We start from the raw sequence: 17018 nt of genomic DNA on the forward strand, positions 1-17018 counted from the left end.
TGCGAGATCCATCTTGATATTGTCCTCCCATCTGCGCCTAGGTCTTCCTAATGGTCGTTTTCCGATTGGTCTTCCAGTCAAGACTTTAAAAGCGTTTCTACTTTCTTCCATTCTAGCTACATGACCCGCCCACCTATGCCTTCTAGACTTGACGACCCTAACAATGTTGGGTAAACCATATAACTTTTGTAGTTCCTCATTATGAAGTTTCCGCCATTCCCCATACGCGTTCCTCTTGGGTCCGAATATTCGTCTAAGGATCTTGTTCTCAAATACCTTCAGTCTATGTTCTTCCCTCAGAGTAAGTGACCATGTTTCGGAGCCATACAAAACAACAGGCATAATTATCATTTTGTATATTTTAAGCTTCAATTTCCTCGACATTTTCTTCAACAAGTTTTTGGTCTGTATGTGATGTATTATATAAATTGAATAGTCTTTATCATACTTTAGAAGTAAATGCAAAGAAAACTAAATACATGGAAGTGCGTCGGGACCGGAATACAGCAAATTATGGATGCGTTAAAATATTAAATAATACTTTTGATAAAGTGGATAGTTTCAAATATCTAGGAATAATATTAACGGAGGAAAATCATATTCACGGAGAATTTAAATGTCGACTAAACGCAGGGAATTCGTGATACTATTCGGTTCAAAATCTCTTGTCGTCGCGAATGCTGTCGAGGAAATTGAAACTTAAAATATACAAAACGATAATATTGCATGCTGTTCTGTATGGCTGCGAAACACGATCGCTTACTCTGAGGGAAGAACATAGCCTGAAAGTATTTGAGAACAAGATCCTGAGACGAATAATCGGACCCAAGAGGAACGAGAATGGGGAATGGCGGAAACTTCATAACGAGGAACTACATAATTTATATGGTTTACCCAACATTGTGAGGGTTGTCAAGTCGAGGAGGCTTAGATGGGCGGGTCATGCAGCTAGAATGGAAGAAAGTAGAAACGCTTTCAAAGTCTTGACTGGAAGACCAATCGGAAAACGACCATTAGGAAGACCTAGGCGCAGATGGGAGGACAATATTAAGATCTATCTCGCAGAGATAGGAATGCAAATTAGAAACTGGATCCAATTGGCTAACGATAGAAGTCAGTGGAGAGCTTTTGTGAACGCGGCATTGAACCTCCGGGTTTCATAGGCCATAGAGAGAGAGAGAGAGAGTCTTTGTCATTCACATAGACATTTATAGAAATATTAAGTAATTTTTCGACTTTTGGAATATCGCTTAGTTTTACAGGAAAATGAATATTTTTTAGTATGGATTCTAAGTTTGACAATAGTTCATCATCTTTTGGTACTCGTTCAGGATGTGAATTTGTAGGATATAAGGCACTGTATAATGAGTATAAGAAGCATTTTCCGTCTTAATTTTTACATTAATTACTGCCTTTTTGTTTGAATCTGTTTAGGTAATTCTATGTATGATGATCCTCTGTATGGTATATATTTAACGATTGCTAGTTCAAAAAAGTTAATGTTTATAAGAGCCCAGCCAGAACTTCAAGCTTGAAACTCATCCATTCTTGTTCTTAATGCTTGTTTCATATTAGTTAGTGGTTCCTTTACATTGGTTGATTGATATATTACTCGGTTTTCAGTATTAAAATAAAACTCTTGCATTTCTTTTCCTTTCTTATATTTAGAACAAACATAGATTAATTTTCAATGAGCCATGTTTTTGTAAGCTGAGTTGAATTATTAATTTTCAATGAGCCATGTTTTTGTAAGCTGAGTTGTATTCTTCTTAATATAGCTTTAGATGTTGTTTTAATATTATGTTCTATTGGATCTTCTGGTTTGTATTGTGTTGTGAATCTCCATGTTTCTAATTTTGATTTAAATGTAGTATTTTGACGATTTACATCGATTGGTATTGATTCAGATTTGATTTTTGGTTCTTCAAATACTTTTTTTTTAAATGGAAACAGTTTTAAAGCTCTCTTCCTACCTAATCTCTTAGGTTTTGGTTTTTCCAATATGCCTTTTTTTAATGGGAAAGTTTTCCTAAACTTTAATCTGTTTTGCTCACCTTCATATTCTTTAATACGGTCTATGAGTTCTGTTTTTCCTTAATCGGGAATAACTTTTGGTCCCCTTTCCTTTACATAAGTTTTTTTTTTTAATTCCACTACTGTGCGCTTAATTAAATTCATAATTACTCTCTTGTTTTTATTATACAAAAAATAATTTTTAATCATTTTCGTTATTTAATACAACAGCTAATATTCATGTGACGTAGGAAATCTCGATGTCTATTAGCATATTGTATTAGAACATTGCTTTTATGGGAATAACCCATGAATGTTACTAACGATCTAATGAAAACTAATTCATTTTTGTTATTATTTTTTCAAATCTACCTCATCATGTTCATCACTATCATTTGTAGGCTCAAGTTCTTTGTCAGTATCATTTGTGGGGTAAAGTTTTTTGTCGCTATCCCAATTTGATTCTGGTGTATATCTTTCTAATACTCCATCCTCTTTTTCTTTTAATAGCATTTCTTGTTCTTTTAATATTTGTTTTTCTAGTAGTACTGTTATGAGTTGAAGATCTTGATGAATAAGGTTAAGTTTATTCTGTATCCATTCATACTGCTTATCCATATTTATTAAATACAGAAATGAACAAAAATGAATACCTACTTTCTTATTATTATAAAAAAAGGAGGTTATGGAAAGGAAAACTATCCCCCAACTTAAGCAATAATGTAGAGAGAACGGAGTACATGGTTATTCAAAGCTTAGAAAAGCAGAAATAATAGCCTTAATCAACGAGCACAGAAATAAGTCTCTAGGAACAACTGCTGCAAATTCACAACAACCAAGTAAACAAGATAAAACAATGATGAATAAAGATGAGCTTATAAAAGACACGATTCAAAGGTTAAACCCTGAGCATATTGTAAACTACTTTCAGAATCCGATTTGTAGAAATATAGTTATAAATGAACTTAGTAGTCGAAAATTCAAAGAATGGAAACAAAGTTTAGAAATAAAGAACTTACCCGATAACTTTCTACATATCTTCAAAAACAAGATACACTTGTGTTGAGTTACATCAACCCATAAACTGTCACTTTCTTTTATAGAACGTTATGAAGAACACATCAATTGGGTCAGATTATCAAACAGGAGAGACTTAGTTAGATACGAAAACATTATTAATAAGTATAGTGATAAACTTTTCTGAGACAAATTGTGTGAACGAAGGTATGGTTCATGTTGTTATCATCATTTAAAACCAGATTTCGTACGAAACCATAAAGAACATACAAGACGACATATTCATTGGGAAGACTACACGTATAAATACGGTCAACAAATGAGTGAAGATTATGTTAATGAATTTAAAGAAAAAGTTGATTGGCTCGTGTTTGGTGAAGAAAATAACTGGGGAAATATTCGCAAAAACAAGCTATTGAGGTTTGCACACAATTCCAAGAATACTTACTTTGGAGCATACTCTCTTGCAGAACAGATTTGCTTATACTTACATTCCTAAAGACCTTTAAAGACAAACTCTGTTGGGATATAGTTTCTAAAAATTGTCGCATCTCAGGAAAAGAACTAACAGCCTTCTTGAGAGAATTTGATTCTATTATCGATTTGAACGATATTACACCACTGCTAGATGAAGCACATGTGAGAAACAACAAAATAAAGTTTACTGGTCAAATGTTTGTTTACACGATAAAAGCGAAAAATTCGTTCTCGAGTTCGAAAGCAAAGATTTAGAGTAAAAACAGCATAATACGCACTTGTTGCGATAGGAAGTTCTCAGAAAACTTTCTAATGAAAATCACACGTAAGATCGATATGTTTAAATTGTTAAGAGTAAATAAGCATGTCACGAGTCCCTCAGAAACAAACTAATGCTACTCTTAACAGGTTTACAGTTAATAGAGAACTCAGAAGAATGCTCAATATGCAAAGAAACAAAAACTGAATTATGCAAAATGACGTGTAAGCTTGTGTTCTGTGTTGAATATATGCTTACCTATCTAAGAATTAATAACACTTGTCCTTTCTGTAGAACAGTTATTATACTTAACAACAATAACAACAACAACAATGAATATCCTGAAGAAAATCCTGATTTTGATAATCCGTTTTTTTTTCTGTGGAAGATTGGAAATATCAACATCGAATATTGATGTTAAGTTTTTTTGAAATGATAGTCATAAAAGTTATATCGAAAGTTTTTACATAGGACTAGATGTTAACCGATAATAGAAACAATCAATTTTTTTAATTTCTTTAACCAAATCTTCTTCTGATAGGGACGTCCAAAACTCATTACCCTTACCTTTACGAATATCTAATTTTTTTGCACTAGGTTGAATAACTTAATACTGTTAGGACCTCGAAACTTTTCGTATATTATCTCATGATCTGGATATTTTTCTTCTGCCTCATTAAGAGGCTTATATAGACTTCTCTTTTGGCATCTGATAGCATAATAAGGGAAAGGATAGGGCAAGTTTGTTCTTCTTGTATATGATTAGGCAATTATCTTTTGAATCTTCGTCTGTATATGGTGCTGCTATTTTTTTAAGCCCTTGTTCTTAAGACAACTTTTCCGTCTTTATTTCTATTCCTTGCATTCGTGTTTGGAGTAATTCGTTGTTAACTTTATATTGCTTAAAGTCTTGGATGAAATAGTCTTCGATAATATCATAACACTTATTGTAAAAATCTTTAGATAACAAAAAGGCAACAGCTAGAAATATTTCTTGTGTACATAAGTTCCACATATGATTAAGGTTGCTTCTTTGTCTCCTTTTATTAGGTATGTGGAAGAGCAATTCCTATAATTAGAGGAGTTGGTTAATTCTAGCTCATAGTATCTTATTAACTCTTATGACTTTATTTTTTAACCAATTATCAAACCTCTTACCACCATCTTGACACAACTTAGTAGCAATGAAGTATCTTGTACTCTTATCCACAATCAATTTAAAATCTCCAAAAATAGCATACCAATAAATGTCTTTAATCTGTTCGTAACAAATAACGTTTAAACTATCCATAGTACTCGTATTTATTGTTTAGAAAATATTTTTTAACATTATTTCGTAACCAGCTAGTTTTACTGTATAAGGTGAGTTTTTGAAGTGGCCCGAATTCGGTCCACTTAGTTTGTTATTGTAATATTCTAATATTCTAAAATTGCACACAATTTAGTAGCATTGAAGTAACCTGTGTTCTTATCTATAATCAGTTTAAAATCACCAAAGATACCATACCAATATCTTTAGTTTGTTCGTAACATATCTCATTCAAACTTTGATCCATACTAACCTATTATGGTTATTATTCTATAAAAATAATATTTAAATTTATACTACAACATTACTTTTATCTATCCAGCTATTATGTGAATCATCAAATACTAACCATTTTACTTATGCTTTGTCACCTTTCTTTCTCAACACCTGCACTAAGTATTCATCTTTATGTTTCGTCTTTAATAGTTCTGGTTCGTAAAATCTACCTTGCACATCCTCTTTTTCTAAAGCTTTAATTCTATACGTAGGTGCATTAGATGGTATAACTTCGCTAATAACAAATACTTCTGTTGACCAATTAGGTGTATATCCTTTTTCAAATAACCCTTTCGATTTCCTATTTGCTTATTTTTTTTATTCACTTCTATAGGCTTTAAACCAATGGTTCTATGCATAGAATTATTATACTTGTTAACTAGTGTTGGTTATATTTCTATCCATTTATAATCTCCTTGTGTTGTAAATTTTTCCACATGTTTTGTTTAAGAGTTCTATTGAATCTCTCACCAACAGAAGCTTTCTTACCCCTATAGGTTGAGTAATGATTAATCTTATTTTCCTCCATCACCTTCTTAAATTTTTTATTGTAAAACTCTTTGCCTTGATCAGTTTGTAAGTTACTAGGTTTTCCCGTTCTTAATATGGATTCAAATGCTTGTGTAACATTTTTTCCGCTCTTATCTTTAACAGGAACTGCAAAAGCATATTTCGAAAACACATCTATAATCGTTAGCAAATACTTATAGCCTTTGTTTAACTTGGAGATACCTTTTAACATGCCACTATGCATTTCCAAGAGATCTGCTAGCCATAAATCATCTATACCTTTAACAATAACATTTAACCTAAGATAATTCTTTCCGGAACGTTTGTGAATTTTTTTCTATAATGTCTTCTCTAATACCTTTACCTTGTTCTAGTCAATCTTTCTTTTTAACGAATTACGATTTAGTAACACCACATAATGAACCAATACCTTTCTTACTATATCTTCCATTCTGTTTTTTTCAATTCTAATAGTGTTTTTCTTCCTATCTGTTGATTTCTTACACTTAACACAATACATCCTGTTTATTATATAGAAATTTAAAATTCATCATTACCTAATACTACCCTCCTAACATTATCATTATCACTTGATTCGTTTTCGTATTCATCTTCATCCTCTTTTTCTACATACATAATAAGCATTAACGATTTGCCTTGTTTCAAATCAGAATTTTTGGATGGTCTAATGTTTAACTGATCATTTATATTAAAATGTAATGGAAAACTTTCCAATAGAATGTCACTTAAAAATGTGTCTATAAGTTATGAATTTAAACTTGATTCTGTATGCATTAACTACTTCTATAAAGAAATTTGTAGGCAGCAGCTAAATTATATACAAAAATGCCTGGTTTCTCAACATCATCTTTTGCCAATCGACATCGTAATTCTACAGTTTCTTTTTGTGTAAACTCTTCGTTTGCTTATTCAAGCTGCTCTAATGTTACAAGATCTTGTTTATCGATAGCATTAGATACATTAACCAATCTTTTATTCTGAAAATCAACCCAGCATGTATAATTTGACATAAAAACTTCTTTTTTATTTTTAATATTAGATGTAAGTTTCAGATGTAAATATTTTATGATTTTAAATGTCATTAAAGCCTATGCGCAAAGCACCCTGCCTAATCTCACCCTACTCAATCTGTGCTGGTCAAAGATATTTCCAAAATGGGTTGGCCTAGAGTTTGGCCCAGGAGTTAGGTTATTACACTACTGTCCTTTACCCAAAGAAAAGGTGTTACTTCGAAAGGGTGTTGTGATTAAGACACATCCTACTTAGGTTCTGTTCGATTTTCACATTATCCAGTAGCTGACACCTTTTTCCTATCTTTTTTTTTGCATAGTATCTCATAACTCAATTTATCCTTATATAGGGTTAAAAGAATTTATTTTCATTTCCGTATCTTCAGTATGTTTATTTACATTGCTGTAGGACGTAATATTGAGGTCTCAAATATTCAATAATAATAATAATAATAATAATAATAATAATAATATAGGTAACAATTTCCGTATGAGGACACAGTGTATTAAAATCTGTAAAATCGACCGTAGCGTTAGCCAGAAGTTACAAAATAGTCGGGATTAGAGAGAAGTGTCAGGATGAACAGGACATACCCTCACAAACGTCCCTACAACTAGCTAAACGTTATAACGGAAATTTTCCCTAGTACTAGTTAAATGTTATAACGGAAAGTTTCGAGGCAAATTTCGTTTAGAAAGTATGAATTCTGAACTCACAAGAGCCGTAAGAAAATTTGTTTTTAAGTAGTGGTTATGCCGGCTAAGCTACAGAACACGTCGATGATGAGAATGAAAGAAATATTGAAATAAAGAAAGTAGGAGGAAGCAGAACACAGAGGAAACCTATGCACACGTTGTTTGTTCAGCACAATGCATACTACGCGGGAGCTAGGTGGGACAGGTTGTACCATTAAATTTACAACACTTCAATAATAATAATAATAATAATAATAATAATAGCAATGGTATTAAAAGTTTATAGTTGCACTAAAATTCGGCAAAACTTACTTAATCGTAGGGGTTTCGAGGAAGGGGTACAGCTACTCTAATTTAAACGAAAGCTTTCTGCTAATATTTCGTGTAGAAAATATTCTACTTTACGTTTCCAGGAAAATAATTGTAATAGAAAGACCTGAATATAATTGAACACTAAAGCTTGTAATAAACTAACGTGTGGAGTTCGCAGATGTAATTATAAAAGCCTTGCTACAAAAATATATACCCAGACCATAAATCAGTGAGCTCTGAAGTACAAACTAACAAAATAATATATAAGATTCAGTCTACATAGAAATTGTTGCTTAAAGAGTGGCATATACTATTTCTAGAATCGAGATAAGACGAGAAATGTTTACGATACTTTTCGTCTCGTCTCGATTCTCATCTCCAAAGCATGACGATACAGTGAATTAGCCTTGTCCCGTCTGGAATTAAAATGTTAAGTCTCATCCCGATTTTGTTTTGTTTGTTTTTAGAATCGAGATGAGAAATTCGTCTTTTCATGGGCAACGTTACACAAAACCATTTTTTTTTTATTTCTGCTTGTAATGGTATGACCTGAGCGATAATAAATTTTTAAATATTTTTCCGGATAATATTTATTATCACTAGTATTATTCCTGAAAATTTGATAGTTGAAGTGTTGAAACAAACGAGTATTTATTTATTTATTTATTTATTTATTTATTTATTTATGTATTTATGACTTCTTTTGCGTGGCAAAGTTAAGGATCTGCAGCCTTCTTCGAGCACTTAACCACGTGCATACATTATATATATTTAAAAAACACACCATTATATAGAAAATATTAACAATTACAAAAGAAAAGTATTGAACCACATAAGAAAACAATATACTACTTAATTTAAAAAATGGTTAAGCACTTCAAAAAACAAAAATTGAAAAATAATATTCAATAGGGGAATCAAAAATAACATGGAGAAACCAAAAATTGCATATTGCATATAGCAGTACTAGAGGTATGAATAAGCTGTACAAATTAACATAGGTTACCTATTGGTTGTGTGTTCATAAGTGGGTTATTAATAATCTGGTAAAACGAAGATGCCTCATGTGTTACCAGTGTCCTTATCTTTACTTAAGAGAAGAGAATATACCGATTTTTTTTTTTAATTTGGCGACTGTGGAAACGTTGTGTATTAATTGAAGTAAACTGTTCCAGAGGCGTGTAATACTTACTGTGAACGATTTTGAGTATGAATCAGAATTGTGACTGCGGATGGAGAGCAAGAAATTTTCTTGTGATCTTGTGCTTCTAGTATGAAAATCTCATAAATATAAAAATCTACGGGCTAGATACGATGGTTCTGACGTAGTAAGTATTTTGTACAATAGGGTAAGATTATGTAAATTTCTTCTTCCGACTAACGTCAGCCATGACAGTTTTTTTTATAAAAAGATGTGAGATGTTCCCTGTAAGTTATTTTGAAAATAAATCCATTGCAGGCATTTTGCACTCTTTGCAAGCGCTTTGATTGATTTTCTGTTAGATCAGAATAGACTGAGTCGTAATAGTCAAGATGTAGGAACACCAGCCCCTTGACAAGGTTGATCTTCAAAGATATTGGTAAGAAAATTCATAGTGAATTTACGTATGTAGGGCACCAAATGCTCTCTTACAAACTCCATTTTTTTGATCTGACCATTAGAAATTTTGATTTATGACTCCGCAATTTTTGGCAGCTGTAGAGAATGGAATAACAGTATTGGACAATATTATATTTGGGAGCTGATAGATATTAATAGAAGAAAGAATTCTTGGGGAGCCAATTAAGATGCACTGCGATTTTGTTGCATTTAATTTTAACCCATGAGCCGTAGACCAGTCGCTGATTTTGTTTAACTCAGTATTTATTTTGTCAATCGCATTATTAATATCTTGTTGGGGAAAAGAAGCATATAACTGAAAATCATCAGCGTTAATATGGTATTTACAATAGGTGAGAGATTTAGGGAGATCATTAATGTAAAGGGCAAAGAGAAGGGGACCTAGTACGCTACCCTGCGGCACTCCACTGTTGATACAATGCCATGTCGATATGTGATCCTGATTGATAACTACTCTTTGTTTACGTTCGTGAAGGTAAGAATGAAACCATTTAACCACGGATTCAGAAAAATTAAACAATAATGATAATTTCTGAACTAATATGTCAAAATCAAAGGTTTGAAATGCCTTACTATAGTCAAGTAGAGTAAGGAGCGTCAGGTTTCTTTTATAAATAGCCAACCTTATATCCTCCGTTATGTTTACTAGTACAGTGCATGTGCTATTATTACTTCGAAAACCAGATTGAAATGTATCCAATAAATTATTTGTTGTTAAGTATTCCTGAATTTGATCATTTACAATATATTCAAAAAATTTTGAAAGCTCGGGAAGGACACTGATAGGACGATAGTCTGCAATATTATCAGCGTTGTTCTTTTTTGGAAGTGGGGGGACCTTAGCGAGTTTCAATACTGTGGGAAAAGTCTCTGTTTCAAGAGAGTAATTAAAAATGTCAGTGATGGGATTAAGTACATGCAGTAGGATTTTCCTGATCATGGTTATTGAAATATCATCTGTACCAATGGCTTTACATTTAATTCTTTGGATCGCTTTTAATACATGTGCTGTACGTGAGAAGACGAGAACAGAGAGTTAGTTTCCGAAGCTACAATATTATTCATTGTTTGCAGTTTCATGGAGGCTGGTACCATACAGGTTTGACAGAAAAAAGTGTTCAATTCATCTGGCGTATAGTTAACAGCATTCTTGGCTATGTTTCTCCCAACACCTAATACTTTAGCCTTTTCCAAAGAACTGCTCCATTATTTTGGAATTCAAGTATTTAATTGGCAAAGCGCCGTTTTGCCTTCCTTACTTCTTGAGTGCAACGGTTTCTTAACATCCTATTATTTTGAATTTCGTATTAGGATATTGTGCTATCATTGGAAGGATCACTATTTTTAACATGTCTCCTGTATGCTCGATAAGCTTTATCTCTCCGCGCCATTAACGAAGTAATTCATTGGTTTAGCATGGTGATGGGTGTTGCGAAACACGTTTCTTAACTACAGGGGCGTGTCTATCATAGAAATCTATTATTAAAAAATTATTAAAGAAGTATTCAAATATTTGAATGTAATAAAGCGTGTGTTATCGCTGGTCAACCGCCATCAACATTCCTAAAGTAAAAAAAAAAAATGCTCGACGTGTATTCGATCGAAAAAGTTCCAGATTACTCGCCAATCGCCTAGACCACTGAACTACAATCACTACTCTGTAAATGATTCGTACTGTTCGTTTTAATTCTCGTACTGTGCATTTGTTTCAAAGCAGCCACGGTCAAAGACTTATGACAGCCACGGTATAAACGATGGCTCAATTTGATATATTGAAACAAACTACAGCCTCTTATTTTGAGAATAGAAAGATATGGAAACTACTCAGTGTTACTCCATTTCACATTTGTACAATATTTCATGTAATAAAAAAATTGAGTGTAATTTTATCATGAAATAAAGAGAATGATTATTTTTTTGTTGCTACTTAATCATTATCTCCATTCACATTTCCTTATTTGTTGAATTTGTTACAGGCGCGATAACGTATTACCATTCCACGGAGAAGACGACTCGTGTATTACTTTAAAGGAAACCATTTCTCATTGACATGAGGAATCTCATACTTCGATGCAGTTTGGCAAGGGGTTTCATCCATCACTTTTGTCAAGGCATATTCTAGCTCAGGAGAGTCAAAAGCGTAATACCTACCGAAAGAATGAAAAACACTTTAGTCAAAGTACAACTTTGTCAAGCAATAACTTAGTGCACACAGGTCAAAAATCCCACAAATGCGGAGTATGTGGAATGGAATTTAGTGTATGTTCATGTTTGGCAACGCACATGTTAAATCGTACAGGAGCAAGGTTACACACATGCCAAGAGTGTGGTAAGGCATTTACTCGACGTTCATATTTGGCTAGACACATATTAATCCACACAGGAGATAAACCTCATGCGTGCCAAGAGTGTGGTGAGGGATTTAAACGACGTTCTGATTTGGCTACACACACGTTAATCCACGCAGGAGAAAAACCTCACACGTGCAAAGAGTGTGGTAAGGCATTTACTGCAAGTTCAGGTTGGGCTTCACACCTGTCGATTCACACAGGAGAAAAACCTCACACGTGCCAAGAGTGTGGTAAGTCATTTACTCGATGTTCATATTTGGCTAGACACATGTTATTCCACACAGGAGAAAAACCTCACGCGTGCCAAGAGTGTTGTCAGGGATTTAGAAATCGTGCTCATTTGGCTACACACAAGTTAATCCACACAGGAGAAAAGCCACACACGTGCCAAGAGTGTGATAGAGCATTTACTGCACGTTCAGGTTTGGCTAGACACACGCTAATCCACACAGGAGAAAAACCTCACACGTGCCAAGAGTGTGGTAAGGCATTTAATCAACGTTCCCATTTGTCTTCACACCTATCGATTCACACAGGAGAAAAACCTCACACGTGCCAAGAGTGTGGTAAGTCATTTACTCGACGTTCATATTTGGCTAGACACATGTTATTCCACACAGGAGAAAAACCTCACGCGTGCCAAAAGTGTGGTCAGGGATTTAAACATCGTGATCATTTGGCTACACACAAGTTAATCCACACAGGTGAAAAGCCACACACGTGCCAAGAGTGTGATAGGGCATTTACTGCACGTTCAGGTTTGGCTAGACACATGTTAATCCACGCAGGAGAAAGATGCTACACATGCCACGAGTGTGGTAAGGGATTTATTCATCGTTCAGCTTTAGTTAATCACGTGTTAATCCACACAGGAGAAAAAGCACACACGTGCCAAGAGTGTGGTAAGGGATTTAGTGCACGTCCAGATTTGGCTACACATATGTTAATCCACACAGAAGAAAAACCTCACACGTGCGAAGAGTGTGGTAGGGGATTTAATTTACGTTCACGTTTGGCTAGACACATGTTAATCCACGCAGGAAAAAGATGCTACACATGCAACGAGTGTGGTAAGGGATTTAATCATCGTTCATCTTTGGTTAGACACGTGTTTATCCACATACGAGAAAAACCACACACGTGCCAAGAGTGTGGTAAGGGATTTAGTACACGTTCAGATTTTGCTATACACATGTTAATCCACACAGGAGAAAAACCTTACACATGCAAAGAGTGTGGTAAGTCATTTAATCGACATTCCACTTTGGCTTCACACATGTCAATCCACACAGTAGTAAAGCATCACACGTCCCAAGACATGACATAATTTCAGCTGCTATTTTTACGCGCGTTATGAAAATCGTACAATGCCAAGTCGAGTGCTTGAGTAGAATGTTCGACAAAGGAATATCATTTGTTCGATGTTATCCCATGTTTACTGTAGTTTCATATGTAAGCCCAAGATATATTCACGAAAATGAAGAATTTTGTCACCTTGTGACAACATTTGGAAATGATTCATGGCATGTTTCAACTAAAATTGAGTACTGTTCGTATATGCTCTGCAGAAACACCAGACGAAATTTGTTTTGGATAGACTTACTTGGGCTCAAATACTTTTACACTCACCTACGAGATCATTCTGTGCTGTGCTGCCCTATTTATTTTAATACTACAAACAATGCGCCCCTGTGGTCTTGCGGTCGTTTATCTATGTAGAGAATTGGTTGAGAAAAGGCATTCCACTCTTCCTTACCAATACTTTCAGACACGTTTCAATTACCACTAAACAGCATATTCCAGCAACTAACTAATATTCATACCACAGTCCGTAAAATTGATTATAATGCATTGTATATTTAGATAGTATAGTTTAAACGTGGTTTTGTTCACTGCACTTTTGACCAGCATTCTTCTCTACATCACACTCGTGACATTCATTGTTCTTAACCCTACAGTGGTAACGTGAAAGAAAATTTCATGAATGGTAACACTTTGCTTCCTGGACCCAGGACAGTACAAGAAATTCTTCCTGACGAAAATACCACCTCATAGCTTGGTATTAACAAGGATCAAGGCATGGAATATTGCTGAGGTATTTGGTGTTTGTTTAGAACACATTAACCGAATTTCAAAATATTCGAAAGAAAATCCAATCATATTGCTCCTCGAACACCACGAAAACTTCGTAAACATCATTGTGGTAGAGAATGCTTACCAAAATAGCGTGTAATGAACATTTTAACCCGCATTGCAGTCAAACTGCATCTGGTGGATGTTTCGCTTTATGGACCTCTGAAGACCCATTACAATCGTGTGTGCAATGACTGGCAGATTAATAACCAAGGAGAAACTATTTCTCCTCATTCTATTGATGAGTATATAGGACGGGTATATGCTATGACACAATAGAATATCATATCTCGATTTAAAAAGACTGTAATATACCCTTTCAACAGTGCTTCTTTTACAGAAGACTAATTTCTGATATCTTTAGTAAATGACCGTCCAAATCCCTCGTTGAACAGAAACGCACCGTTTCACCAGCAAAATCTATAGGCAACCTTACCACACAGAATGTTGCTGTCATATCTGAGGGTATGGACCATGGTTCATCAGAGCTTCTGCCTCAAAGCTCGCTTATATTAGCTATCCAAGAAACTACATATGTTATATTTTGCAGCAATATCTTCCACTGCGTTAGTATTCACTCAGAATATCCGTCCTTATCCGAAGGCTGCCTACCCCTCTTAATAAAACCAACCGTGAGAAAAAGAGGAGTGGTCGAACAAGAATACTAACAGCAACTCCAGGAAAGATGAAACCAAAGAAGAAGGCTTTGCACAGCAAAAGCGAAAGAGATGTCGGTATTAGAATTCATTTACAACAAGTAATAGGAAGGTTGATACGAACTCAGAGTACTCAATCGAAGACAGTATTTTCTCTCAAGAACAGTGGGTTGATATATCCTTTAGTAGTTCTGTTCGTGATGTAGGTCTATCAATGAACGAAATAGGATGGGAAAATACTAATGTCAATGTTGAAAACAGTAATATTATACTTCTTAAATTTTACATCAATAATGCGTACAGTTTCTGCCAGGTTTTCCAGACCAATTACTAATGGTTGAGATCACTCAATGGTAATGGTTACTTCTTCTTTTCAAATTAAATAATATGTTTCAGAGTAACTTCCGAATTTTTTTCATGAAATGAGTAGTGTGTTTTCTTGGAATGTAAATAATTATAAAGTGGAAGTTATTATGTATATTGTTGAAATTATTAATATGTCAGGCGATGTAATTGTAAACTTAATAAAAAAAATAAGAAATATCTCAACTCTGCGCTGCACAGCATTATTAGTTTGATAGAGATTATTATTATTATTATTATTATAGTTCGATGTGTCCAATTCTGCTCTGAGTTTATGGGAGTAGGTGATGGTGATGATGAACGACAAAGTAGACTGAAGAACGTGAGATAAATCGGTTTCGGGACAAACCTGAGAAGTCACACGGATAGGATGTTTATCTAGCTAAATGCCCACTTAACAAGAGCTAGGATCCAAACAGGAATCTTACATATCAGAACTGATCGGTCTACTACTGAGCCACTTCGAGAACCGGAAACATTCATGTTGGAAATGAACGTAATCCTTTCTACTCCATATCTTATCCCGAATTGCATCCAAAGCACCGAGAATTATCAAAAACCCTAAAGAAAATACGCATACTTCATATTATGTGAAATCAAATGTACATTCTAATTATCCATATTCTTCTCCACGTCCACATTTCAAAAGCCTGCAATCTTTTATCGTCCCTTTTGCTTAAGTCCATGTTTCTGCCCCATTGAGACAAAATGTATAAAGCAATCTAAACATCTGAAAAGAAAACAGGTTCGCAATTATAGTATCGGTGTCTAAACGTATGAACAAGTACTATGACTATGGGGGGCTATCTAGAAGCAAATGTGATTAAGAGGTTTGGATAGTTTATCTATTAATGTTTACAGCGTTGAATATTAATGAAAAACGCAAGTGCAACTCTGCAAAAATTGAGTCACACACAACATATTACAGTAATGCTTAAACACAGTCAGTGATGCCCACGAGACAAGATTTGAGAATGTCTCGTCTCAAAAAAGTTTCGAAGTTTTGTCTCGTCTCGAAAACCGTATATATTTTCTATTGAAATAGATCTATCTCGTCTCGAATCTTGTAACGAAAATTCTGTATCATCTCGTGCGTATCACTAAGTATAGTGTGTGAAGTAACAAAAAATCAAAATCACGAACCTTGATCCTTCAATAAATCCCAAGTTTTAATTAATCTTTAGTCTAATTTTTGAATAGATTTTACAAATGTTAAAATAACTTATTCGTATGTTTAGTTTGGACCCTCGAAAGCTTTGGATCCCTTCCGAAATAAGTTCCTGCACACGTGACTGATTATTAGATATTCATGATTGTATATACATAGTTGGACTTCCGTTTTTCTTCAGTTTCATCCCTTAGTAATTATAATAGTTCAATATGAACGACTCGATTATGTTATATACAGAAACAGTATCGTCAATATTGTATACGCTTAGTTAACTATCTACTCACTGTATTTCGCGATTCATCGCCATATTTAATCTCGCTCTATTAATAGAAAAACTCCAATTTAATCTTTTCAGGTGGCTAAAGCGCGTAGCTCTATGGTAGATTCATAATAATTAGAGACTTGCTTTTCGAACTGACTGAAAATCTTACCTGGTGAGGGATAACGCGCTCTTTAGTGTCCGAATTCTCGTTTATATTCGCGAGATCAGACTAGTTAAAATTGTTTGCGGTGTTACCTCTTACGAGAAAACCTATCCAAGTAAAACTCTGACTTCGAGTCGAGACTATGGCTGTTAGATACCTTGTCCCAAAAGAAAATAACACGAAAAGGGATATCCTCGATCTCAACCATTGCGGAGATAAAACGTGAAAAGTTAAATATTGAGCTCCATACTATATATTACAAATTCGGATTCCGGGTCAAATTTTTCGGGAACGGTCCCGTAAGGAAACGTAGCCAATAACTTTCAAATTAGTGTTGGGAGCCCAGCACCTTTTGAATGAAAAATTTGTGTCACCGGGGCACTCGCAGGGTCCCATGC

General features: G+C 34.3%; 1 protein-coding gene across 2 annotated transcripts in view; it reads left to right on the forward strand.

Moving 5' to 3' along the window:
- Positions 1-15204, forward strand: part of LOC145690956 (uncharacterized) — a 66884-nt gene extending 51680 nt beyond the window's left edge. For both annotated transcript variants that reach the window (XM_081766425.1, XM_081766423.1), the window contains exon 2: positions 11498-15204. In XM_081766425.1, the coding sequence (XP_081622551.1) occupies positions 11498-11570 (73 nt within the window). In that variant the 3' untranslated portion in view covers positions 11571-15204. The remainder of the gene's footprint in view (positions 1-11497) is intronic.
- The last annotated feature ends 1814 nt before the right edge of the window (positions 15205-17018 follow it).

This window comes from Thermobia domestica, chromosome 7 (assembly GCF_964235325.1).
Source record: "Thermobia domestica chromosome 7, izTheDome1.hap1.1, whole genome shotgun sequence".
NCBI lineage: Eukaryota > Metazoa > Arthropoda > Insecta > Zygentoma > Lepismatidae > Thermobia > Thermobia domestica.